Raw genomic sequence first — 27,356 nt, forward strand, 5'->3', positions numbered from 1 at the left:
AAACCCCCATTTAAGAAGGAGAACATGCTAAGTTAACCATTAGAGAGGCGAACATGCTATACGTTAACCATTAGAGGGGAACAACTGCTAAACGTTAACCATTAGAGAAGGAACATGCTTACGTTAACCATTAGAGCGGGAACATGCTAACGTTAACCATTAGAGAGGGAACATGCTAACGTTAACCATTAGAGCGGGAACATGCTAACGTTAACCATTAGAGAGGGAACATGCTAACGTTAACCATTAGAGAGGGAACATGCTAACGTTAACCATTAGAGAGGGAACATGCTAACGTTAACCATTAGAGAGGGAACATGCTAACGTTAACCATTAGAGAGGGAACATGCTAACGTTAACCATTAGAGAGGGAACATGCTAACGTTAACCATTAGAGCGGGAACATGCTAAACAGAGTTGTGCAGCCCTGTTTTAACCCCTGTTCCGTCTGATTCCAGGTCACTACTACCCGTGTTCCACCCTGCCCACCCAGCGTGTGAGTTCCCCTCTAACCGGAGGAGGAGGTGGAGGGTCTGGTTCTCCCAGCAAGCTCCAGCGCCTGGGTCCAGCCTCAGACAAACCAGGCTACGCTACCACACAGCGCCTACCTTCTTCCTCCTCATCATCCTCACCCAACAAACAGTCCCCCGCCAACCGACTCGCCAAGTCTTACAGGTAGGGCCATGTCATTGGTTGCGTTGGAAGGGGAGTGAATGTCATTGGTTGGTTTGGAAGGGGATTGAATGTCATTAGTTAGTTTGGAAGAAGAACAAAGTTATAATCTTACTGCAATTCTTATTAATTTCTCTGGATTTGAAAATGTATAAAAAAAATAAAAAATGGTTTACAATAACTTAACTTGATGTTATGGTTACAGCACCTCTGTTTCCGTGACGACGACAGGAGGCACCGTGTCTCCTCCGAACGCCATAGCATCAGTTGCCGGAGGAGGGGCTACCGCGTCATCATCCCCCCTGCACCAGGTGTGTATCGATACAAACAGTGCCTTCAGAAAGTATTCATACCCCTTCACTTATTCCACGTGTTGTTGTGGTACAGTCTGAATTTCTCTCACCTACACTACCGTTCAAAAGTTTTGGGTGACTTAGAAATGTCCTTGTTTTTGAAAGAAAGCACATTTTGGTCCATTAAAATAACATCAAATTGATCAGAAATATAGTGTAGACATTGATAACCTCTCTAGGGTATGTGGGACGGTAGCGTCTCACCTCGTCAACAGTCAGTGAAACTGCAGGGTGCCAAATTCAAAACAAAAGAAATCCCATAATTAAAATTCCTCAAACATACAAGTACAGTATATTACAACATTTTAAAGATACACTTGTTGTAAATCCAGCCACAGTGTCCAATTTCAAAAAGGCTTTACGAAGAAAGCAAACCAAACGATTATGTTAGGTCAGAGCCGAGTCACAGAAAAACACAGCCATTTTTCCAGCCAGAGAGAGGAGTCACAAAAAACAGAAATATAGATACAATTTACTTCTCTGGGATATGTGGGACGCTAACATCCCACTTGGCCAACAGCCAGTGAAAATGCAGAGTGCCAAATTCAAATAAATTACTATAAAAATCAAACTTTCATTAAATCACACATGAAAGATACCTAATTAAAGCTACACTGGTTGTGAATCCAGCCAACATGTCAGAATTCAAATAGGCTTTTCGGCGAAAGCAAACAATGCTATTATCTGAGTTAGCCACTAGTAAACAAAGAGAGAGAAGCATATTTCAACCCTGCAGGCACGACATAAAACACAGAAATAAAAATATAATTCATGCTTACCTTTGACGAGCTTCGTTGGTGGCACTCCAATATGTCCCATAAACATCACAAATGGTCCTTTTGTTCGATTAATTCCGTCGATATATATCCAAAATGTCCATTATTTAGCGCGTTTGATCCAGAAAAACACCAGTTCCAACTTGTGAAACGTGACTACAAAATATCTCAAAAGTTACCTGTAAACTTTGCCAAAACATTTCAAACTACTTTTGTAATACAACTTTAGGTATTTTTTAACGTAAATAATCAATGAAATTGAAGACGGGATGATCTGTGTTCAATACAGGATTAAAACAAACTGTAGCTAGCTTTCTGGTCATGCACCTCTAACTAACAGGACACTTCTAACTAAATGGTCGTACTTCTTCATTACACAAAGGAAAAACCCTCAACCAATTTCTAAAGACTGTTGACATCCAGTGGAAGCGGTAGGAACTGCAAGAAGGTCAATTAGAAATCTGTATTCCCAATGAAATCTTATTGAAAAGAGAGTGACCTCAAAAAAAATATCTGAATGGTTTGTCCTCGGGGTTTTGCCTGCTAAATAAGTTATGTTATACTCACAGACATGATTCAAACAGTTTTAGAAACTTCAGAGTGTTTTCTACTAACAATATGCATATCTTATCTTCTGGGGATGAGTAGCTGGCAGTTGAATTTGGGTATGCTTTTCATCCAAACGTGAAAATGCTGCCCCCTATCCTAGAGAAGTTAATCACTAACCTTTGATGATCTTCATCAGATGACACTCATAGGACTTCATATTACACAATACATGTATGTTTTGTTCGGTAGAGTTCATATTTATATCCAAAAATCTGAGTTTACATTGACGCGTTATGTTCAGTTGTTCCAAAACATCCGGTGATTTTGCAGAGAGCCACATCAATTTACAGAAATAGTCATAATAAACATTGATAAAAGATACAACTGTTATGCATGGAATTTTAGATCCACTTCTCCTTAATGCAACCGCTGTGTCAGATTTCAAAAAAACTTTATGGACAAAGCAAACCATGCAATAATCTGAGTACGGCGCCCAGACGACAAGTCAACCCGAAGAGATATCCGCCATGTTGGAGTCAACAGAAGTCAGAAATAGCATTATAAATATTCACTTACCTTTGATGATCTTCATCAGAATGCACTCCCAGGAATCCCAGTTCCACAATAAATGTTTGTTTTGTTCGATAATGTTCATAATTTATGTCCAAATTCCTCCTTGTTGTTCGCGCGTTCAGTACACAATCTTAATTCACGATGCGTGTGCAAGTCCAGCGGAAAATACGGACGAAAAGTCCAAAAAGTTATTTTACAGTCCGTAGAAACATGTCAAACGCAGTATAGAATCAATCTTTAGGATGTTTTTAACATAAATCTTCAATAATGTTCCAACTGGAGAATTCCTTTGTCTTCAGAAATGCAATGGAACTCAAGCTAACTCTCACATGAATGCGCATGGTCAGCTCGTGGCACCTGGAGAGACCTTACTCAATCCCTCTCATTCGCCCTCACTTACAATAGAAGCATCAAAAAAGGTTCCAAAGACTGTTGACATCTAGTGGAAGCCTTAGGAAGTGCAACAGACCCCATTTCCACTGTATCTTGGATAAGCAAAGAGTGATGAAACTTACAAAACTCAGATTTCCCACTTCCTGGTGGATTTTTTCTCAGGTTTTTGCTTGCCATATGAGTTCTGTTATACTCACAGACATCATTCAAACAGTTTTAGAAACTTCAGAGTGTTTTTTTATCAAAATCTACTAATAATATGCATATCCTAGGATCTGGGCCTGAGTAGCAGGCAGTTTACTCTGGGCACGCTTTTCATCCGGATGTGAAAATACTGCCCCCTACCCAAGAGAGGTTAATGTTGTAAATTACTATTGTAGCTGGAAACATCTGATTTTAATGTAATATTTCTATAGGCATACAGGGTCATTATCAGCAACCATCACTCCAGTGTTCCAAAAGCTCATTGTGTTAGCTATTCCAAGTTTATCATTATAAAAGGCAAATTGATCATTAAAAAAAACTTTTGCAAGTATGTTAGCACAGCTGAAAACTGTTGTCATGACTAAAGAAGCAATAAAATTGGCCTTCTTTAGACTAGTTTAGTATCTGGATAATCAGCATTTGTGTCTTCGATTACAGACTCAAAATGGCCAGAATCAAAGAACTTTCTTCTGAAACTCGTCAGTTTATTCTTGTTCTGAGAAATGGCTATTCCATGCGAGAAATTGCCAAGAAACGGATGATCTCGTACAACGCTGTGTACTACTCCCTTCACAGAACAGCGCAAACTGTCTCTAACCAGAGTAGAAAGAGGAGTGGGAGGCCCCGGTGCACAACTGAGCAAGAGGACAAGTACATTAGAGTGTCTAGTTTGAGAAACAGATGCCTCATAAGTCCTCAACTGGCAGCATCATTAAATAGTACCCGCAAAATACCAGTCTCAACGTCAACAGTGAAGACGCGACTCCGGGATGCTGGTAGGCCAGTGATGTAATCAAAAATCTAAATTTAATTCATGTTAAATTCAGGCTGTATCACAACAAAGTGTGGAACAAGTCAAGTGGTGTGAATACTTTCTGAAGGCATTACATACGTGGATATTCATTGCAAAGATGGAAGTGCACATTATTCTTAAGTGACATTAGATAATGGTGGATGTTGTACACATGTGATTTCCTAGATGAGTTCGGGCATAGGGAGCTACGCTACTCTGTCTCCTAAAAGACTGGCTGCTCACCACGCCTCCGACCAGTACAAGATATCACACGAGCTCTATGCTACTGCTACGCTCCAGAGGCCCGGTAAGACTACGCTCAACACACACACACACACACACACACACACACACCCACACACACACACACTCACTCACTCACTCACTCACTCACTCACTCACTCACTCACTCACTCACTCACTCACTCACTCACTCACTCACTCACTCACTCACTCACTCACTCACTCACTCACTCACTCACTCACACACCTACACACACCTACACACGCTCAATAACACGACGCATCCCTCAAGGTGAATCCCTATATGAATGCAATGCAAGCACTGAATCTTTCACTCTTTGCTGTCATTTACTCTTCTGTATAGAGGTAATTGGGTCCTTGGTCTATAGCTTGTCTTTAACATGTTATGTGGACTGACTGTTGTCCTCATTGTGATGGAGTTGTTGACGAGGTGCATGTGGAGTGAGTAGCTCTGGTTTGTTCAGACAAAACTGTGGTTAGAAGCCAGACAACAAAGTTTAAATTAAGACTCTAAAATCGATAGATCAATATATCCTCAAGTAGCTGGGAGAGAGTGAGCTGTCTATCTGGGAGAGAGTGAGCTGTCTATCTGGGAGAGAGTGAGCTGTCTAGCTGGGAGAGAGTGAGCTGTCTATCTGGGAGAGAGTGAGCTGTCTAGCTGGGAGAGAGTGAGCTGTCTAGCTGGGGAGAGAGTGAGCTGTCTATCGGGAGAGAGTGATCTGTCTATTTGGGAGAGAGTGAGCTGTCTAGCTGGGAGAGATGAGCTGTCTAGCTGGGAGAGAGTGAGCTGTCTAGCTGGGAGAGATGAGCTGTCTATCTGGAGAGAGTGAGCTGTCTATCTGGGAGAGAGTGAGCTGTCTGCTGGGAGAGAGTGAGCTGTCTAGCTGGGAGAGAGTGAGCTGTCTAGCTGGGAGAGAGTGAGCTGTCTAGCTGGGAGAGAGTGAGCTGTCTAGCTGGGAGAGAGTGAGCTGTCTAGCTGGGAGAGAGTGAGCTGTCTATCTGGGAGAGAGTGAGCTGTCTAGCTGGGAGAGAGTGAGCTGTCTAGCTGGGAGAGAGTAAGCTGTCTATCTGGGAGAGAGTGATCTGTCTATCTGGGAGAGAGTGAGCTGTCTAGCTGGGAGAGAGTGAGCTGTCTAGCTGGGAGAGAGTGAGCTGTCTAGCTGGGAGAGAGTGAGCTGTCTATCTGGGAGAGAGTGATATGTCTATCTGGGAGAGAGTGATCTGTCTATCTGGGAGAGAGTGATCTGTCTAGCTGGGAGAGAGTGAGCGGTCTAGCTGGGAGAGAGTGAGCTGTCTAGCTGGGAGAGAGTGAGCTGTCTATCTGGGAGAGAGTGATATTTCTAGCTGGGAGAGAGTGAGCTGTCTATCTGGGAGAGAGTGAGCTGTCTATCTGGGAGAGAGTGAGCTGTCTAGCTAGGAGAGAGTGAGCTGTCTAGCTGGGAGAGAGTGAGCGGTCAGTTATGTACAACAGCGAACCAATCATTTAAACAGATGTGGCAACAAGAACCTTACAAGCCATGGCTTCCCTCAGCAGAAAAGTCAAGGAATAACTTGGAGATGCAAACGAGAGTAATGAACAGCTAAATGATATCCAGGAAATCGTAGCTAAAATGCTCTCAGTGCTCACCAAAACAAACAAACTGTTACAATCTGTGATGAAAAAAGTACATTTGCTAAAAAAGTTAAGTAGTCTATCATGTTAGACGTGCACCAACAAAGCGTGCGCATGAGCGAACCTTCTGGAAACAAAGCTGCAAACTTTTGGAACATGAATTGGACCAGCAAGAAAATAGAATGAGATGAAACAACATGAGAATATTGTCCTTACCGGAAGACAAGGACAAATGGGACCTTTCCAGCTACGTGGTCAAACTGATATCAGAGGAACTTGAAGTGGGTAAATCACCAGAGGATCTGGAACGATACCATAGGATTGGCGTAAAACAGAAGAATGCTAAATACCTTTACATTGGAATCTTCAAGATGTGGAACTATCAGACCAAAGTCAACATTCTGAAGGCACAGGGGGAAAGGAGATCAAAATCCACCACCAGTCCATTCGGGAAAAAAAGCCACAAATTCATTCCGATCAGAATAGTCAATGGAGAAAAGAGGAATCACAGCTCCGCTTCCCAGCAGTGCTGTGGGTAGAGAAGGGAAAGCAAAGGATGGAATTCACAAGAGCCGATAATCCCTTCCACTTGAAGAACAGCCCCTTCCTCTGAGAAGAGGAAGAAGTAGGTAAAGGTGATAACCATGTTAGGCCACATACAGGATGCCAGCTCATCGTAAACTCAATATTCTTCCCCCTCCCCCCAATAAAATCTATACACTACTTTCTCCAAGTAATTATCCTTCTATATGAAGTAACAATAGAAGTATTAGGGTTGTTATGGTGACCGTATTACCACCACACCAGACTAGGGTTGTTACAGTGACCGTTTTACCACCACACCAGACTAGGGTTGTTATGGTGACCGTATTACCACCACACCAGCCTAGGGTTGTTATGGTGACCGTATTACCACCACACCAGACTAGGACTGTTATGGTGACCGTATTACCACCACACCAGACTAGGGATGTTACGGTGACCGTATTACCACCACACCAGACTAGGACTGTTATGGTGACCGTATTACCACCACACCAGACTAGGGTTGTTATGGTGACCGTATTACCACCACACCAGACTAGGGTTGTTATGGTGACCGTATTACCACCACACCAGACTAGGGTTGTTATGGTGACCGCATTACCACCACACCAGACTAGGACTGTTATGGTGACCGTATTACCACCACACCAGACTAGGGTTGTTATGGTGACCGTATTACCACCACACCAGACTAGGACTGTTATGGTGACCTTATTACCACCACACCAGACTAGGACTGTTATGGTGACCGTATTACCACCACACCAGACTAGGGTTGTTATGGTGACCGTATTACCACCACACCAGACTAGGACTGTTATGGTGACCGTATTACCACCACACCAGACTAGGACTGTTATGGTGACCGTATTACCACCACATCAGACTAGGGTTGTTATGGTGACGTATTACCACCACACCAGACTAGGGTTGTTATGGTGACCGTATTACCACCACACCAGACTAGGACTGTTATGGTGACCGTATTACCACCACACCAGACTAGGGTTGTTATGGTGACCGTATTACCACCACACCAGACTAGGGTTGTTATAGTGACCGTATTACCACCACACAAGACTAGGGTTGTTATGGTGACCGTATTACCACCACACAAGACTAGGGTTGTTATGGTGACCGTATTACCACCACACCAGACTAGGGTTGATATGGTGACCGTATTACCACCACACCAGACTAGGACTGTTATGGTGACCGTATTACCACCACACCAGCCTAGGGTTGTTACGGTGACCGTATTACCACCACACCAGACTAGGGTTGTTATGGTGACCGTATTACCACCACACCAGACTAGGACTGCTACGGTGACCGTATTACCACCACACCAGACTAGGGTTGTTATAGTGACCGTATTACCACCACACCAGACTAGGACTGTTACAGTGACCGTATTACCACCACACCAGACTAGGGTTGTTATGGTGACCGTATTACCACCACACCAGACTAGGGTTGTTATGGTGACCGTATTACCACCATACCAGACTAGGGTTGTTATGGTGACCGTATTACCACCATACCAGACTAGGGTTGTTACGGTGACCGTATTACCACCACACCAGACTAGGGTTGTTATGGTGACCATATTACCACCACACCAGACTAGGGCTGTTACAGTGACCGTATTACCATCACACCAGCCTAGGGTTGTTACGGTGACCGTATCACCACCACACCAGACTAGGACTGTTATGGTGACTGTATTACCACCACACCAGACTAGGGTTGTTATGGTGACCATATTACCACCACACCAGACTAGGGCTGTTACAGTGACCGTATTACCACAACACAAGACTAGGGTTGTTACGGTGACCGTATCACCACCACACCAGACTAGGACTGTTATGGTGACTGTATTACCACCACACCAGACTAGGGTTGTTATGGTGACCATATTACCACCACACCAGACTAGGGTTGTTATGGTGACCGTATTACCACCACACCAGACTAGGGTTGTTATGGTGACCGTATTACCACCACACCAGACTAGGACTGTTACAGTGACCGTATTACCACCACACCAGACTAGGGTTGTTACAGTGACCGTATTACCACCACACCAGACTAGGGTTGTTATGGTGACCGTATTACCACCACACCATACTAGGGTTGTTATGGTGACCGTATTACCACCACACCAGACTAGGAATGTTATGGTGACCGTATTACCACCACACCAGACTAGGGTTGTTATGGTGACCGTATTACCACCACACCAGACTAGGACTGTTATGGTGACCGTATTACCACCACACCAGACTAGGACTGTTATGGTGACCGTATTACCACCATACCAGACAAGGGTTGTTATGGTGACCGTATTACCACCATACCAGACTAGGGTTGTTATGGTGACCGTATTACCACCACACCAGACTAGGGTTGTTACAGTGACCGTATTACCACCACACCAGACTAGGGTTGTTATGGTGACCGTATTACCACCACACCAGACTAGGGTTGTTATGGTGACCGTATTACCACCACACCAGACTAGGGTTGTTATGGTGACCGTATTACCACCATGCCAGACTAGGGTTGTTATGGTGACCGTATTACCACCACACCAGACTAGGACTGTTATGGTGATCGTATTACCACCACACCAGACTAGGGTTGTTATGGTGACCGTATTACCACCACACCAGACTTGGGTTGTTATGGTGACCGTATTACCACCACACCAGACTAGGGTTGTTACGGTGACCATATTACCACCACACCAGACTAGGGTTGTTATGGTGACCGTATTACCACCACACCAGACTAGGACTGTTATGGTGGCCGTATTACCACCATACCAGCATAGGGTTGTTATGGTGACCGTATTACCACCACACCAGACTTGGGTTGTTATGGTGACCGTATTACCACCACACCAGACTAGGGTTGTTATGGTGACCGTATTACCACCACACCAGACTAGGGTTGTTATGGTGACCGTATTACCACCACACCAGACTAGGGTTGTTATGGTGACCGTATTACCACCACACCAGACTAGGGTTGTTATGGTGACCGTATTACCACCACACCAGACTAGGACTGTTATGGTGACCGTATTACCACCACACCAGACTAGGGTTGTTATGGTGACCGTATTACCACCACACCAGACTAGGACTGTTATGGTGACCGTTTTACCACCACACCAGACTAGGGTTGTTATAGTGACCGTATTACCACTACACCAGACTAGGGCTGTTACAGTGACCATATTACCACCACACCAGACTAGGGTTGTTACAGTGACCGTATTACCACCACACCAGACTAGGGTTGTTATGGTGACCTTATTACCACCACACCAGACTAGGACTGTTACAGTGACCGTATTACCACCACACCAGACTAGGGTTGTTATGGTGACCGTATTACCACCACACCAGACTAGGACTGCTACGGTGACCGTATTACCACCACACCAGACTAGGGTTGTTATGGTGACCGTATTACCACTACACCAGACTAGGGTTGGTATGGTGACCGTATTACCACCACACCAGACTAGGGTTGTTATGGTGACCGTATTACCACCACACCAGACTAGGGTTGTTACAGTGACCGTATTACCACCATACCAGACTTGGGCTGTTATGGTGACCGTATTACCACCATAGCAGACTAGGGTTGTTATGGTGACCGTATTACCACCATACCAGACTAGGGTTGTTACGGTGACCGTATTACCACCATACCAGACTAGGGTTGTTACGGTGACCGTATTACCACCATACCAGACTAGGGTTGTTACGGTGACCGTATTACCACCATACCAGACTAGGGTTGTTATAGTGACCGTATTACCACCACACCATACTAGGGTTGTTATGGTGACCGTATTACCACCACACCAGACTAGGACTGTTACAGTGACCGTATTACCACCACACCAGACTAGGGTTGTTATGGTGACCGTATTACCACCACACCAGACTAGGGTTGTTATGGTGACCGTATTACCACCACACCAGACTAGGGTTGTTATGGTGACCGTATTACCACCACACCAGACTAGGACTGTTATGGTGATCGTATTACCACCACACCAGACTAGGGTTGTTATGGTGACCGTATTACCACCATGCCAGACTAGGGTTGTTATGGTGACCGTATTACCACCACACCAGACTAGGACTGTTATGGTGACCGTATTACCACCACACCAGACTAGGACTGTTATGGTGACCGTATTACCACCACATCAGACTAGGGTTGTTATGGTGACGTATTACCACCACACCAGACTAGGGTTGTTATGGTGACCGTATTACCACCACACCAGACTAGGACTGTTATGGTGACCGTATTACCACCACACCAGACTAGGGTTGTTATGGTGACCGTATTACCACCACACCAGACTAGGGTTGTTATAGTGACCGTATTACCACCACACAAGACTAGGGTTGTTATGGTGACCGTATTACCACCACACAAGACTAGGGTTGTTATGGTGACCGTATTACCACCACACCAGACTAGGGTTGTTATGGTGACCGTATTACCACCACACCAGACTAGGACTGTTATGGTGACCGTATTACCACCACACCAGCCTAGGGTTGTTACGGTGACCGTATTACCACCACACCAGACTAGGGTTGTTATGGTGACCGTATTACCACCACACCAGACTAGGACTGCTACGGTGACCGTATTACCACCACACCAGACTAGGGTTGTTATAGTGACCGTATTACCACCACACCAGACTAGGACTGTTACAGTGACCGTATTACCACCACACCAGACTAGGGTTGTTATGGTGACCGTATTACCACCACACCAGACTAGGGTTGTTATGGTGACCGTATTACCACCATACCAGACTAGGGTTGTTATGGTGACCGTATTACCACCATACCAGACTAGGGTTGTTACGGTGACCGTATTACCACCACACCAGACTAGGGTTGTTATGGTGACCGTATTACCACCACACCAGACTAGGGCTGTTACAGTGACCGTATTACCATCACACCAGCCTAGGGTTGTTACGGTGACCGTATCACCACCACACCAGACTAGGACTGTTATGGTGACTGTATTACCACCACACCAGACTAGGGTTGTTATGGTGACCATATTACCACCACACCAGACTAGGGCTGTTACAGTGACCGTATTACCACAACACAAGACTAGGGTTGTTACGGTGACCGTATCACCACCACACCAGACTAGGACTGTTATGGTGACTGTATTACCACCACACCAGACTAGGGTTGTTATGGTGACCATATTACCACCACACCAGACTAGGGTTGTTATGGTGACCGTATTACCACCACACCAGACTAGGGTTGTTATGGTGACCGTATTACCACCACACCAGACTAGGACTGTTACAGTGACCGTATTACCACCACACCAGACTAGGGTTGTTACAGTGACCGTATTACCACCACACCAGACTAGGGTTGTTATGGTGACCGTATTACCACCACACCATACTAGGGTTGTTATGGTGACCGTATTACCACCACACCAGACTAGGAATGTTATGGTGACCGTATTACCACCACACCAGACTAGGGTTGTTATGGTGACCGTATTACCACCACACCAGACTAGGACTGTTATGGTGACCGTATTACCACCACACCAGACTAGGACTGTTATGGTGACCGTATTACCACCATACCAGACAAGGGTTGTTATGGTGACCGTATTACCACCATACCAGACTAGGGTTGTTATGGTGACCGTATTACCACCACACCAGACTAGGGTTGTTACAGTGACCGTATTACCACCACACCAGACTAGGATTGTTATGGTGACCGTATTACCACCACACCAGACTAGGGTTGTTATGGTGACCGTATTACCACCACACCAGACTAGGGTTGTTATGGTGACCGTATTACCACCATGCCAGACTAGGGTTGTTATGGTGACCGTATTACCACCACACCAGACTAGGACTGTTATGGTGATCGTATTACCACCACACCAGACTAGGGTTGTTATGGTGACCGTATTACCACCACACCAGACTTGGGTTGTTATGGTGACCGTATTACCACCACACCAGACTAGGGTTGTTACGGTGACCATATTACCACCACACCAGACTAGGGTTGTTATGGTGACCGTATTACCACCAAACCAGACTAGGACTGTTATGGTGGCCGTATTACCACCATACCAGCATAGGGTTGTTATGGTGACCGTATTACCACCACACCAGACTTGGGTTGTTATGGTGACCGTATTACCACCACACCAGACTAGGGTTGTTATGGTGACCGTATTACCACCACACCAGACTAGGGTTGTTATGGTGACCGTATTACCACCACACCAGACTAGGGTTGTTATGGTGACCGTATTACCACCACACCAGACTAGGGTTGTTATGGTGACCGTATTACCACCACACCAGACTAGGACTGTTATGGTGACCGTATTACCACCACACCAGACTAGGGTTGTTATGGTGACCGTATTACCACCACACCAGACTAGGACTGTTATGGTGACCGTTTTACCACCACACCAGACTAGGGTTGTTATAGTGACCGTATTACCACTACACCAGACTAGGGCTGTTACAGTGACCATATTACCACCACACCAGACTAGGGTTGTTACAGTGACCGTATTACCACCACACCAGACTAGGGTTGTTATGGTGACCTTATTACCACCACACCAGACTAGGACTGTTACAGTGACCGTATTACCACCACACCAGACTAGGGTTGTTATGGTGACCGTATTACCACCACACCAGACTAGGACTGCTACGGTGACCGTATTACCACCACACCAGACTAGGGTTGTTATGGTGACCGTATTACCACTACACCAGACTAGGGTTGGTATGGTGACCGTATTACCACCACACCAGACTAGGGTTGTTATGGTGACCGTATTACCACCACACCAGACTAGGGTTGTTACAGTGACCGTATTACCACCATACCAGACTTGGGCTGTTATGGTGACCGTATTACCACCATAGCAGACTAGGGTTGTTATGGTGACCGTATTACCACCATACCAGACTAGGGTTGTTACGGTGACCGTATTACCACCATACCAGACTAGGGTTGTTACGGTGACCGTATTACCACCATACCAGACTAGGGTTGTTATAGTGACCGTATTACCACCACACCATACTAGGGTTGTTATGGTGACCGTATTACCACCACAACAGAGTAGGGTTGTTATGGTGACCGTATTACCACCACACCAGACTAGGACTGTTACAGTGACCGTATTACCACCACACCAGACTAGGGTTGTTATGGTGACCGTATTACCACCACACCAGACTAGGGTTGTTATGGTGACCGTATTACCACCACACCAGACTAGGACTGTTATGGTGATCGTATTACCACCACACCAGACTAGGGTTGTTATGGTGACCGTATTACCACCATGCCAGACTAGGGTTGTTATGGTGACCGTATTACCACCACACCTGACTAGGACTGTTATGGTGATCGTATTACCACCACACCAGACTAGGGTTGTTATGGTGACCGTATTACCACCACACCAGACTAGGGTTGTTATGGTGACCGTATTACCACCACATCAGACTAGGGTTGTTACGGTGACCATATTACCACCACACCAGACTAGGGTTGTTATGGTGACCATATTACCACCACACCAGACTAGGACTGTTATGGTGGCCGTATTACCACCATACCAGCATAGGGTTGTTATGTTGACCGTATTACCACCACACCAGACTAGGACTGTTATGGTGACCGTTTTACCACCACACCAGACTAGGGTTGTTATAGTGACCGTATTACCACTACACCAGACTAGGGCTGTTACAGTGACCATATTACCACCACACCAGACTAGGGTTGTTACAGTGACCGTATTACCACCACACCAGACTAGGGTTGTTATGGTGACCGTATTACCACCACACCAGACTAGGACTGTTACAGTGACCATATTACCACCACACCAGACTAGGGTTGTTATGGTGACCGTATTACCACCACACCAGACTAGGACTGTTATGGTGACCGTATTACCACCACACCAGACTAGGGTTGTTATGGTGACCGTATTACCACCACACCAGACTAGGACTGTTATGGTGACCGTTTTACCACCACACCAGACTAGGGTTGTTATAGTGACCGTATTACCACTACACCAGACTAGGGCTGTTACAGTGACCATATTACCACCACACCAGACTAGGGTTGTTACAGTGACCGTATTACCACCACACCAGACTAGGGTTGTTATGGTGACCTTATTACCACCACACCAGACTAGGACTGTTACAGTGACCGTATTACCACCACACCAGACTAGGGTTGTTATGGTGACCGTATTACCACCACACCAGACTAGGACTGCTACGGTGACCGTATTACCACCACACCAGACTAGGGTTGTTATGGTGACCGTATTACCACTACACCAGACTAGGGTTGGTATGGTGACCGTATTACCACCACACCAGACTAGGGTTGTTATGGTGACCGTATTACCACCACACCAGACTAGGGTTGTTACAGTGACCGTATTACCACCATACCAGACTTGGGCTGTTATGGTGACCGTATTACCACCATAGCAGACTAGGGTTGTTATGGTGACCGTATTACCACCATACCAGACTAGGGTTGTTACGGTGACCGTATTACCACCATACCAGACTAGGGTTGTTACGGTGACCGTATTACCACCATACCAGACTAGGGTTGTTATAGTGACCGTATTACCACCACACCATACTAGGGTTGTTATGGTGACCGTATTACCACCACAACAGAGTAGGGTTGTTATGGTGACCGTATTACCACCACACCAGACTAGGACTGTTACAGTGACCGTATTACCACCACACCAGACTAGGGTTGTTATGGTGACCGTATTACCACCACACCAGACTAGGACTGTTATGGTGATCGTATTACCACCACACCAGACTAGGGTTGTTATGGTGACCGTATTACCACCATGCCAGACTAGGGTTGTTATGGTGACCGTATTACCACCACACCAGACTAGGACTGTTATGGTGATCGTATTACCACCACACCAGACTAGGGTTGTTATGGTGACCGTATTACCACCACACCAGACTAGGGTTGTTATGGTGACCGTATTACCACCACATCAGACTAGGGTTGTTACTGTGACCATATTACCACCACACCAGACTAGGGTTGTTATGGTGACCATATTACCACCACACCAGACTAGGACTGTTATGGTGGCCGTATTACCACCATACCAGACTAGGGTTGTTATGTTGACCGTATTACCACCAGACCAGACTTGGGTTGTTATGGTGACCGTATTACCACCACACCAGACTAGGACTGTTATGGTGACCGTTTTACCACCACACCAGACTAGGGTTGTTATAGTGACCGTATTACCACTACACCAGACTAGGGCTGTTACAGTGACCATATTACCACCACACCAGACTAGGGTTGTTACAGTGACCGTATTACCACCACACCAGACTAGGGTTGTTATGGTGACCTTATTACCACCACACCAGACTAGGACTGTTACAGTGACCGTATTACCACCACACCAGACTAGGGTTGTTATGGTGACCGTATTACCACCACACCAGACTAGGACTGCTACGGTGACCGTATTACCACCACACCAGACTAGGGTTGTTATGGTGACCGTATTACCACTACACCAGACTAGGGTTGGTATGGTGACCGTATTACCACCACACCAGACTAGGGTTGTTATGGTGACCGTATTACCACCACACCAGACTAGGGTTGTTACAGTGACCGTATTACCACCATACCAGACTTGGGCTGTTATGGTGACCGTATTACCACCATAGCAGACTAGGGTTGTTATGGTGACCGTATTACCACCATACCAGACTAGGGTTGTTACGGTGACCGTATTACCACCATACCAGACTAGGGTTGTTACGGTGACCGTATTACCACCATACCAGACTAGGGTTGTTATAGTGACCGTATTACCACCACACCATACTAGGGTTGTTATGGTGACCGTATTACCACCACAACAGAGTAGGGTTGTTATGGTGACCGTATTACCACCACACCAGACTAGGACTGTTACAGTGACCGTATTACCACCACACCAGACTAGGGTTGTTATGGTGACCGTATTACCACCACACCAGACTAGGACTGTTATGGTGATCGTATTACCACCACACCAGACTAGGGTTGTTATGGTGACCGTATTACCACCATGCCAGACTAGGGTTGTTATGGTGACCGTATTACCACCACACCAGACTAGGACTGTTATGGTGATCGTATTACCACCACACCAGACTAGGGTTGTTATGGTGACCGTATTACCACCACACCAGACTAGGGTTGTTATGGTGACCGTATTACCACCACATCAGACTAGGGTTGTTACTGTGACCATATTACCACCACACCAGACTAGGGTTGTTATGGTGACCATATTACCACCACACCAGACTAGGACTGTTATGGTGGCCGTATTACCACCATACCAGACTAGGGTTGTTATGTTGACCGTATTACCACCAGACCAGACTTGGGTTGTTATGGTGACCGTATTACCACCACACCAGACTAGGACTGTTATGGTGACCGTTTTACCACCACACCAGACTAGGGTTGTTATAGTGACCGTATTACCACTACACCAGACTAGGGCTGTTACAGTGACCATATTACCACCACACCAGACTAGGGTTGTTACAGTGACCGTATTACCACCACACCAGACTAGGGTTGTTATGGTGACCGTATTACCACCACACCAGACTAGGACTGTTACAGTGACCATATTACCACCACACCAGACTAGGGTTGTTATGGTGACCGTATTACCACCACACCAGACTAGGAATGTTATGGTGACCGTATTACCACCATACCAGACTAGGGTTGTTATGGTGACCGTATTACCACCACACCAGACTAGGGTTGTTATGGTGACCGTATTACCACTACACCAGACTAGGGTTGGTATGGTGACCGTATTACCACCACACCAGACTAGGGTTGTTATGGTGACCGTATTACCACCACACCAGACTAGGGTTGTTACAGTGACCGTATTACCACCATACCAGACTTGGGCTGTTATGGTGACCGTATTACCACCATACCAGACTAGGGTTGTTATGGTGACCGTATTACCACCATACCAGACTAGGGTTGTTACGGTGACCATATTACCACCATACCAGACTAGGGTTGTTACGGTGACCGTATTACCACCATACCAGACTAGGGTTGTTATAGTGACCGTATTACCACCACACCATACTAGGGTTGTTATGGTGACCGTATTACCACCACACCAGACTAGGGTTGTTATGGTGACCGTATTACCACCACACCAGACTAGGACTGTTATAGTGACCGTATTACCACCACACCAGACTAGGGTTGTTATGGTGACCATATTACCACCACACCAGACTAGGGTTGTTACAGTGACCGTATTACCACCACACAAGACTAGGGTTGTTATGGTGACCGTATTACCACCACACAAGACCAGGGTTGTTATGGTGACCGTATTACCACCACACCAGACTAGGGTTGTTATGGTGACCGTATTACCACCACACCAGACTAGGTTTGTTATGGTGACCGTTTTACAACCATACCAGACTAGGACTGTTACAGTGACCGTATTACCACCACACCAGACTAGGTTTGTTATGGTGACCGTTTTACAACCATACCAGACTAGGACTGTTACAGTGACCGTATTACCACCACACCAGACTAGGGTTGTTATGGTGACCGTATTACCACCACACCGCCGATCACGAGTCATGAAGGCAGTCAAATTTAGTCATGGTAATTAGGCTTCTCCAAATGTTGATGCTGCTGTTGCCACTCATCACTGTATTGTCCCTCTAATCACTCTGACATCAATATCAAATACTTCATATTTTTTCATTTTACCATTATTTAACTAGGCAAGTCAGTTAAGAACAAATTCTTATTTTCAATGACGGCCTAGGAACTGCCTTGTTCAGGGGCAGAACAACAGATTTTTACATTGTCAGCTCTTGGATTTGATCTTGCAACCTTTCGGTTACTAGTCCAACGCTCTAACCACTAGGCCACCTGCCACCCACGAGAGCCCACAAACTCATTTTGCACCACATTTCTATAGTCTATGCCTACTCTATTTCTTTATCATCTTTCCTAATGTTAAGCACATTGCTTCTCTTTACAACAGGAGTATAGCCTACCTGGCTGACATGAAAATGAACCCCGGGAAAAGCGACCTCCATTCGCTGTTGAAGTGCATACTGTGGATGACATGTATTTTGCTCCCCTGTTTTGAGACAGGTGCATGATAGATATCCATTCTAAATAAAAACAAATGTCAAACAAATGTATTATATGTAAAGACAATATTAGGTCAATAATAGTCTGATGAGTAACAATATTAGCCTATCACTTGTGAACTATATATTATCACTTGTTAATGATGCCCAGCATAAAAAACAATGCCTTTTTTTTGCGACTTGTTCAAATCATAGTCGCACACCTCATGTAGCCTAGCCCATAGGTCTATATGTTTTAATAAGGTTAGTATCACACCTCATGTAGCCTAGCTCTTGGGTCTATATGTTTTAATAATGTTTGTATCACACCTCATGTAGCCTAGCCTATAGGTCTATATGTTTTAATAATGTTAGTATCACACCTCATGTAGCCTAGCCCATAGGTCTATATGTTTTAATAAGGTTAGTATCACACCTCATATAGCCTAGCCTATAGGTCTATATGTTTTAATAATGTTAGTATCACACCTCATGTAGCCTAGCCCATAGGTCTATATGTTTTAATAAGGTTAGTATCACACCTCATATAGCCTAGCCTATAGGTCTATATGTTTTAATACGGTTAGTATCACACCTCATGTAGCCTAGCCTAAAGGTCTATATGTTTTAATAATGTTAGTATCACACCTCATGTAGCCTAGCTCTTGGGTCTATATGTTTTAATAATGTTAGTATCACACCTCATATAGCCTAGCCTATAGGTCTATATGTTTTAATAATGTTAGTATCACACCTCATGTAGCCTAGCCTAAAGGTCTATATGTTTTAATACGGTTAGTATTACAACTAAAGTGGACAAATAACTTCTTAAAAATAAGCACATTAATCCGCTTTACAAGGGGTGTTGAGCCTTCATTTTTACATCATTTGCACATAAGCAGCGCGTTTGGGGAAAATAATTTTCACCATATAAAATGCACCTTTATAGTAAAAGCATTACATGCATAATTGCATTTGCGGTCACTTTTAATAATGGTGTTTTCCTGCTAATGGAACATTCACGCTTATATCCTACTACCATGTGTGCATTGCTGCACTTATAATGTCAAGAAATAGCCTAATAGTTTATCAACATTTTAAGTTAAACGTTCTGATCTGTTGCGTCAAGCTGATTGCATTAAAAAAAAAATTTTTAATGCTAGTGGTTGTATTAATTTGGGATCTATCACATTCTACAACTGTCCCAGACTATGTTTGGAATATTTATTTTTCACACAGAATAGAATAGGTCAACTGTTGTACTAATGGGGATAGTAATGGGGATAGTAATGGGGATAGTAATGGGGATAGTGGGGGGGACTAATGGGGATAGTAGATTGACATAGGCTAGTGCTTTTGCTGTTCGTTAGGCCTTACACATCTTGTTGGCTGACGAAAAATAAATGTGGACAGTTAATCCAATATCTTCAATATGCACCTCAGAATTGGATAAGGACATGCGCAGTTGGGTCCCCGATGTGTCTGTCTTCACTTGTAGCCTGTGAGAAAGACCCGATCATGTGACAGAGAGTCATGTGAGAGCTTCAGATTGCACAGCAAAAGGCATGGATTTTTTTAGGGTGCATTACGGCCACAAAGGGGATGCCGCAGTGAAATTCGAGGCATTATCAAGTGCTTGTCACATTGTGAATGAGAGACTATTGGAGTGTGTACAGCCTGCGCAAAAAACAAAGCAGAGCTCATGCCTTTTTTCAAACCATCATTAGAGTCTCATCATGCAGCCTTACAATATATTAAAAATCAACATATAGCCCAACGTTTGTAGAACAACTAAAGTTACCTAAATAATTCAAAATTAAGCATATGGGAGTACCTATTTCTTTGTTAACCACTCAACACAGAATAGCTGCATGTGTGCACAAAATATTTCCGTTTTATTCAGCTTTATTCAATTGTATTCTTCATACTATGTGACTCAACACTATACACGTCAGCTACTACAGCGACTGAAATGACTGCAACAGTTAACAAAGATCTACAGTTAGTTTCAGAGTGGGTGGCAAGGAATGAGTTAGCCCTAAATATTTCTAAACCTAAAACCATTGTATTTGGAACAAATCATTCACTAAATCCTAAACCTCAACTAAATATTGTAATAAATAATTTGGAAATTGAGCAAATTGATATGACTAAACTGCTTGGAATAACCCTGGACTGTAAACTATCATGGTGAAACATGGTGATGCAACAGTAGCTAAGATTGGAGAAGTCTGTCGATAAAGTATGCATGTCAATCTCTCCTGGCTCAAAGTGGAGGAGAGATTGACTTCATCACTACTTGTATTTATGAGAGGTACTGACATGTTGAATGCATCGAGCTGTCTGTCTAAACTACTGGCACACAGCTCGGACACCCATGCATAGCCCACAAGACATGCCACAAGAGGTCTGTTTAAACTACTGGCACATAGCTCAGACACCCCTGCATACCCCACAAGACATGCCACAAGAGGTCTGTTTAAACTACTGGCACATAGCTCAGACACCCCTGCATACCCCACAAGACATGCCACAAGAGGTCTGTTTAAACTACTGGCACACAGCTCAGACACCCCTGCATACCCCACAAGACATGCCACAAGAGGTCTGTTTAAACTACTGGCACACAGCTCAGACACACATGCATACCCCACAAGACATGCCACAAGAGGTCTCTTCACAGTCCTCAAGTCCAGAACAGACTATGGGAGGCACACAGTACTACATAGAGCCATGACTACATGGAACTCTATTCCACATGGAGTAACTGTGATGCAAGCAGTAAAATTAGATTTAAAAACAGACAAAAAAACACCTTATGGAACAACGGGGACTGTGAAGCAACACAAACATAGGCACAGACACATGCATACACACACACACACGATAACATACGCACTATACAGACACATGGATTTAGTACTGTAGATATGTGGTAGTGGTGGAGTAGGGGCCTGAGGGCACACAGTGTGTTGTGAAACCTGTCAATGTATTGTAATGTTTTTAAAATTGTATAAACTGCATTAATTTTGCTGGACCACAGGAAGAGTAGCTTTGGCAGCAGAGTGAGGGATACTGAATATGATATGTTGGAGGGTGAGGGAAGAGTGAGGGATACTGAATATGATATGTAGGAGGGTGGGGGAAGAGTAAAGGATACTGAATATGATATGTTGGAGGGTGAGGGATACTGAATATGATATGTTGGAGGGTGAGGGAAGAGTGAGGGATCCTGCATATGATATGTAGGAGGGTAAGGGAAGAGTGAGGGATACTGAATATGATATGTTGGAGGGTGAGGGAAGAGTGAGGGATGCTGAATATGATATGTTGGAGGGTGAGGGAAGAGTGAGGGATACTGAATATGATATGTAGGAGGGTGGGGGAAGAGTAAAGGATACTGAATATGATATGTTGGAGGGTGAGGGATACTGAATATGATATGTTGGAGGGTGAGGGAAGAGTGAGGGATCCTGCATATGATATGTAGGAGGGTAAGGGAAGAGTGAGGGATACTGAATATGATATGTTGGAGGGTGAGGGAAGAGTGAGGGATACTGAATATGATATGTTGGAGGGTGAGGGAGGAGTGAGGGATACTGAATATGATATGCAGGAGGGTGAGGGAAGAGTGAGGGATACTGAATATGATATGTTGGAGGGTGAGGGAGGAGTGAGGGATACTGAATATGATATGCAGGAGGGTGAGGGAAGAGTGAGGGATACTGAATATGATATGTTGAAGAGTGAGGGATACTGAATATGATATGTTGGAGGGTGAGGGAAGAGTGAGGGATTCTGAATATGATATGTAGGAGGGTGAGGGAAGAGTGAGGGATACTGAATATGATATGTTGGAGGGTGGGAGAGAATGCATAGGGTATATGTTGGGCGGGAATGAATGAGAATGACTAAGTAAGTGGATGGATGGGTGTAAGTATGTCCAAGAGGTGGGGAGGGTGGAAAAAGATGGGAGGTTGGGACAAGCTTGGCTTGGGAGGATAAGGGTGGGCAAGGCTGGGAGGTTGGGACAAGCTTGGCTTGGGAGGATAAGGGTGGGCAAGGCTGGGAGGTTGGGACAAGCTTAGCTTGGGAGGATAAGGGTGGGCAAGGCTGGGAGGTTGGGACAAGCTTAGCTTGGGAGGATAAGGGTGGGCAAGGCTGGGAGGTAGGGACAAGCTTAGTTTAGGTGTACATGGATGGGAGGTTGGGACAAGCTTGGCTTGGGTGTGGTAGTGGGGGGTGGCAAATTGAGAGGGGGAGGTTGAGGTGGGGTTGGGTTTGGCTTAGGAAAGAGAGAAGAAAGGATTTAACTATAAGACAATGTAATTTAATACATTTTTGTTACTTGCAAAACGTTACTGTAAAATTAGTTCTGGACAGATTAGGAGATGATGTCGATCATTATTATTCCTTGTTATTTTAACTAAGATTCAATGGTGGTTATTGGTGAGACTGGAGAGGGGCTTTATCCGGGGGATTGGGATGGGCATCAGACACTCCTGAGGTGTGTGTGAGGGGCCTCCACTCATCTCACGTCAGTCTCGCGGTGGACCCACCCTTCCCAAGTAGACCCGCTATATTTTAATTTAATTTACAATGCAATACAAACTGACCACAGGATTTCAGTGGCAGTCTTTCTCCAATGTAATGAACAATGATAATCCACAGACGTTTGCTACATTAGGAGAGGAGCTAGAGCTTAAAAGGCCTAAAAAGGCACAGCGCCTCAAAGAACACTTTACTTTATGTTTTTTTGTCTGTTTTCTGTTAAATGTCTGCTCAGCTCACATGCTCTTTATATGTAATGTATACAATAACTGTAATGTCTGCTAAAATGTTTTTATCAGGTTCTTCAATGACAGACGGAACAGATAAGGTCAACTGTTTATTTTTGACAAGTAAAGACCAACAAAATCCAATTTATCACATGGAATGTGAACGGTTCTCGAACACTTAAAGAGATTGTCAGCAGATGTGGTTTTCTTGCAAGAGTTACATTTAAAAAAAGGAGAAATTGAATATTTAAAGAGGAGCTGAGTTAGAGAGGCCTATGCTGCCACCTACAGTAGTAACAGCAGAGGTGTAGGCATCCTGATAAATAAGAATACACCCTTTTCCCTTATATCCCAGCACACATACCAAGAAGGCCGTTTTCTCATGTTGAATTGCACCTTACATGGTGAAAAATACACATTGATTTTATTGTATATGCCACCAAATTACTTATTATTTAAATATTGAAATAGCATGGATGACCGAGAAAAACAAAGTGGTATAATTTAAGGTCATGTGGCAAGTAATAATGCAGCCACTAGAGATGGGGTGACTAGGGATGGGGGTGTGGCACTATGGATGGGGGTGTGGCAGTAGGGATGGGGGGGGGGGGGGGGGGGGGAACTAGAGATAGGGGTGTCTAGGGACGGGGGTTTGGCACTATGAATTGGGGTTTGGCACTAGGGATGGGGGTGTGACACTAGGGATGGGGGTGTGGCTCTAGAGATGGGGTGACTAGGGATGGGGGTGTGGCACTATGGATGGGGGTGTGTCAGTAGGGATGGGGGTGTGGCACTAGAGATGGGGGTGTCTAGGGACGGGGGTTTGGCACTATGAATTGGGGTGTGGCACTAGGGATGGGGGTGTGACACTAGGGATGGGGGTGTGACCCCAATAACAGACCCATCGTTCTACACTAAGGTGCCACGCTGTAGTTTTATGATTATATTTATAGTACCTTATTATAATACCATCCATGTTTCCTATGTGTGTGTTTGTTGAATGTCGTCTCTGAAGGTTCAGTGCTTCTGAATACTGCATTTATACACCTGAGTCGTGATGCTTCAAGGGGCTCGTTGTAGAGAACAGAACACAGGCCAAGGTTGTGCTGTGTGCAGAGAGTTCTGTTGACATGAATGTAGACACATTCTATGAGATGGCCATAGCTGTTGTCAGGTCATTTTCAATTCCATCAGTTCCAGAGATTAGACTAAATTCCATTGTCAGAATTGTGAAGCGCTATTATTCTTAGCATATAATTGATTTCTTCTTTTGAAACAAGATGGGAGCTGACAGTGAACACACACTCCTAGCTATAGCATGACTGCGCTACTGAATGTTTGGGTTGTGTTGCGCCAGCTACTCGTTTGATCATAATATAGTCTTGATTCAGAAGTTTGATAGTCATTGACATTGAGCAGAAACATCAAAGTAAGAACTTCAATGCCTTTGTTTATAGAATGAGGTAAATCCCCAGGAGCAGCGGGCTAAATATATACTTATTGGTGCCGCGCTGTGGTTTTATCATCATATTTATACAGTTCCTTATTATAATACCTTACATGTTTCCTTTTTAGCACACAGACAGGAAGTTAAGAGCAGAACACAGGCAGCAGTGGACTTTTTTGCATATTCCTTTTCTTTTCTCCTCCTTGTGTTTTCTGACTGTATATAGTATCATGGGAGGCCAGTTCCCTCTCTCCCTCTCTCCATCTGTCCCTCTCTCTCTCCATCCATCCATCCATCCATCCATCCCTCCTTCCATCTCCCCTTATTTCTCACCATCCCTCCATCCTAACTTCAGTTGTACACTTTGATTTGGGGAGCCTCAGCAGTGACTCAGTAAGTGTCCATGAGACATCAAAGAAGGGAGGGAAGAGAGGAGGAGAAGAGAGTTGAATGACAAGAATGAAACAGGCAACGAAGGAGTGTGTCCATTACTCTAATTAGTGCTCTCCTTTTCTCTATTCCCTTCATCCTCTCTCCTCTTTTCTGTCCATATTCAAACACTTATTTTTTTAAATAACCATCAGTGGAGTGTCAAAGGGAGGCAGGTTCCTTCAGTTTATAACTAATTATCTAGTATTAGTTCTCTCTCTCTCGCACCCATGCAGGCACACACACACACACACACACACACACACACACACACACACACACACACACACACACACACACACACACACACACACACACACACACACACACACACACACACACACAACCCCCTCTCTTCCTGTCTCTCTCTCTCTATATCTCTCTCTCACCCCCCCCCCCCCCCCCCCCCTCTCCATCTTCACTCCTCCTGTCTTGCTAGGCAGGCCCTGCCATACATTTGTAAAGCAGTGTAATTAACAAGCGTTCAGTAAGGAAAGGTCATAGGTGTCTGTGTTTCGGGACTCCTGCCAAGCGGAAGGGGAAACACACACAATGTGGAAAAGGTCGTTTTACATCCTACTATTTTATTGCTGCCGTTAGACAATGTGCTCTATAGATATTACAGTACATTACACCATCTCTGTTCTCCCTACACAGTAGCATGGTAAATGACCCTCTCTATCACTGGGGATCAGCACAATATACACTATATCGCTGTCAGGAACAGTATCTGCTGTTGTAGCACCACTGACTCTCTCCTCCTCACTCTCTCCTCCTTCCCCTCCTCTCTCCTCATACCTGTCTCCTCATCCCTCTCTCCTCATCCTTCTTTCCTCATCCCCATGCCTCTCTCCTCGTCCATCTCTCCTCATTCCATTACCTCTCTCCTCCTCCTTCTCTCCTCATCCCTCTCTCCTCTTCCCACCCCTCTCCTCCTCCCACCCCTCTCCTCCTCTAATGCGTTCCCTCTTCATCCGTTGATGACATTTCCTCCCGATCCCCCAGTGTAGACACACAAACACTTGTCCTCTCTAATGGTGCTGGACAGATTCAGGCCTCTCACTGTCCGGGGTTTAACCTCATTGGGAAAATGAGCCAAGTGTGTGGTGTGTATGTGTGCTCATGTGTATGGGGAGTTTTCCAATGATATCCCATTGTACCCTGGGGGTATAGTAGACGGGAGAAGACAGGACTAGAGGTTCTGGGGGGAGGGGTATAGTAGACAGGAGAAGACAGGACTAGAGGTTCTGGGGGGGGTATAGTAGACAGGAGAAGACAGGACTAGAGGTTCTGGGCGGTGGTATAGTAGACTGGAGAAGACAGGACTAGAGGTTCTGGGCGGTGGTATAGTAGACTGGAGAAGACAGGACTAGAGGTTCTGGGGGGAGGGGTATAGTAGACTGGAGAAGACAGGACTAGAGGTTATGGGGGGTGGTATAGTAGACTGGAGAAGACAGGACTAGAGGTTCTGGGGGGAGGGGTATAGTAGACTGGAGAAGACAGGACTAGAGGTTCTGGGCGGTGGTATAGTAGACAGGAGAAGACAGGACTAGAGGTTCTGGGGGGGTTATAGTAGACAGGAGAAGACAGGACTAGAGGTTCTGGGGGGTGGTATAGTAGACAGGAGAAGACAGGACTAGAGGTTCTG

At 45.0% G+C, this 27,356-nt stretch overlaps 1 protein-coding gene across 1 annotated transcript in view; it reads left to right on the forward strand.

Moving 5' to 3' along the window:
- LOC120050489 (catenin delta-2-like) overlaps nt 1-27,356 on the forward strand; it is a 363,309-nt gene that overhangs the window by 79,605 nt on the left and 256,348 nt on the right. The window contains exons 7-9 of the mRNA XM_038997076.1: nt 459-675; nt 878-983; nt 4,500-4,620. Of these exons, the coding sequence (XP_038853004.1) occupies nt 459-675; nt 878-983; nt 4,500-4,620 (444 nt within the window). The remainder of the gene's footprint in view (nt 1-458; nt 676-877; nt 984-4,499; nt 4,621-27,356) is intronic.

This window comes from Salvelinus namaycush, chromosome 7, assembly GCF_016432855.1.
Source record: "Salvelinus namaycush isolate Seneca chromosome 7, SaNama_1.0, whole genome shotgun sequence".
Taxonomy (NCBI): domain Eukaryota; kingdom Metazoa; phylum Chordata; class Actinopteri; order Salmoniformes; family Salmonidae; genus Salvelinus; species Salvelinus namaycush.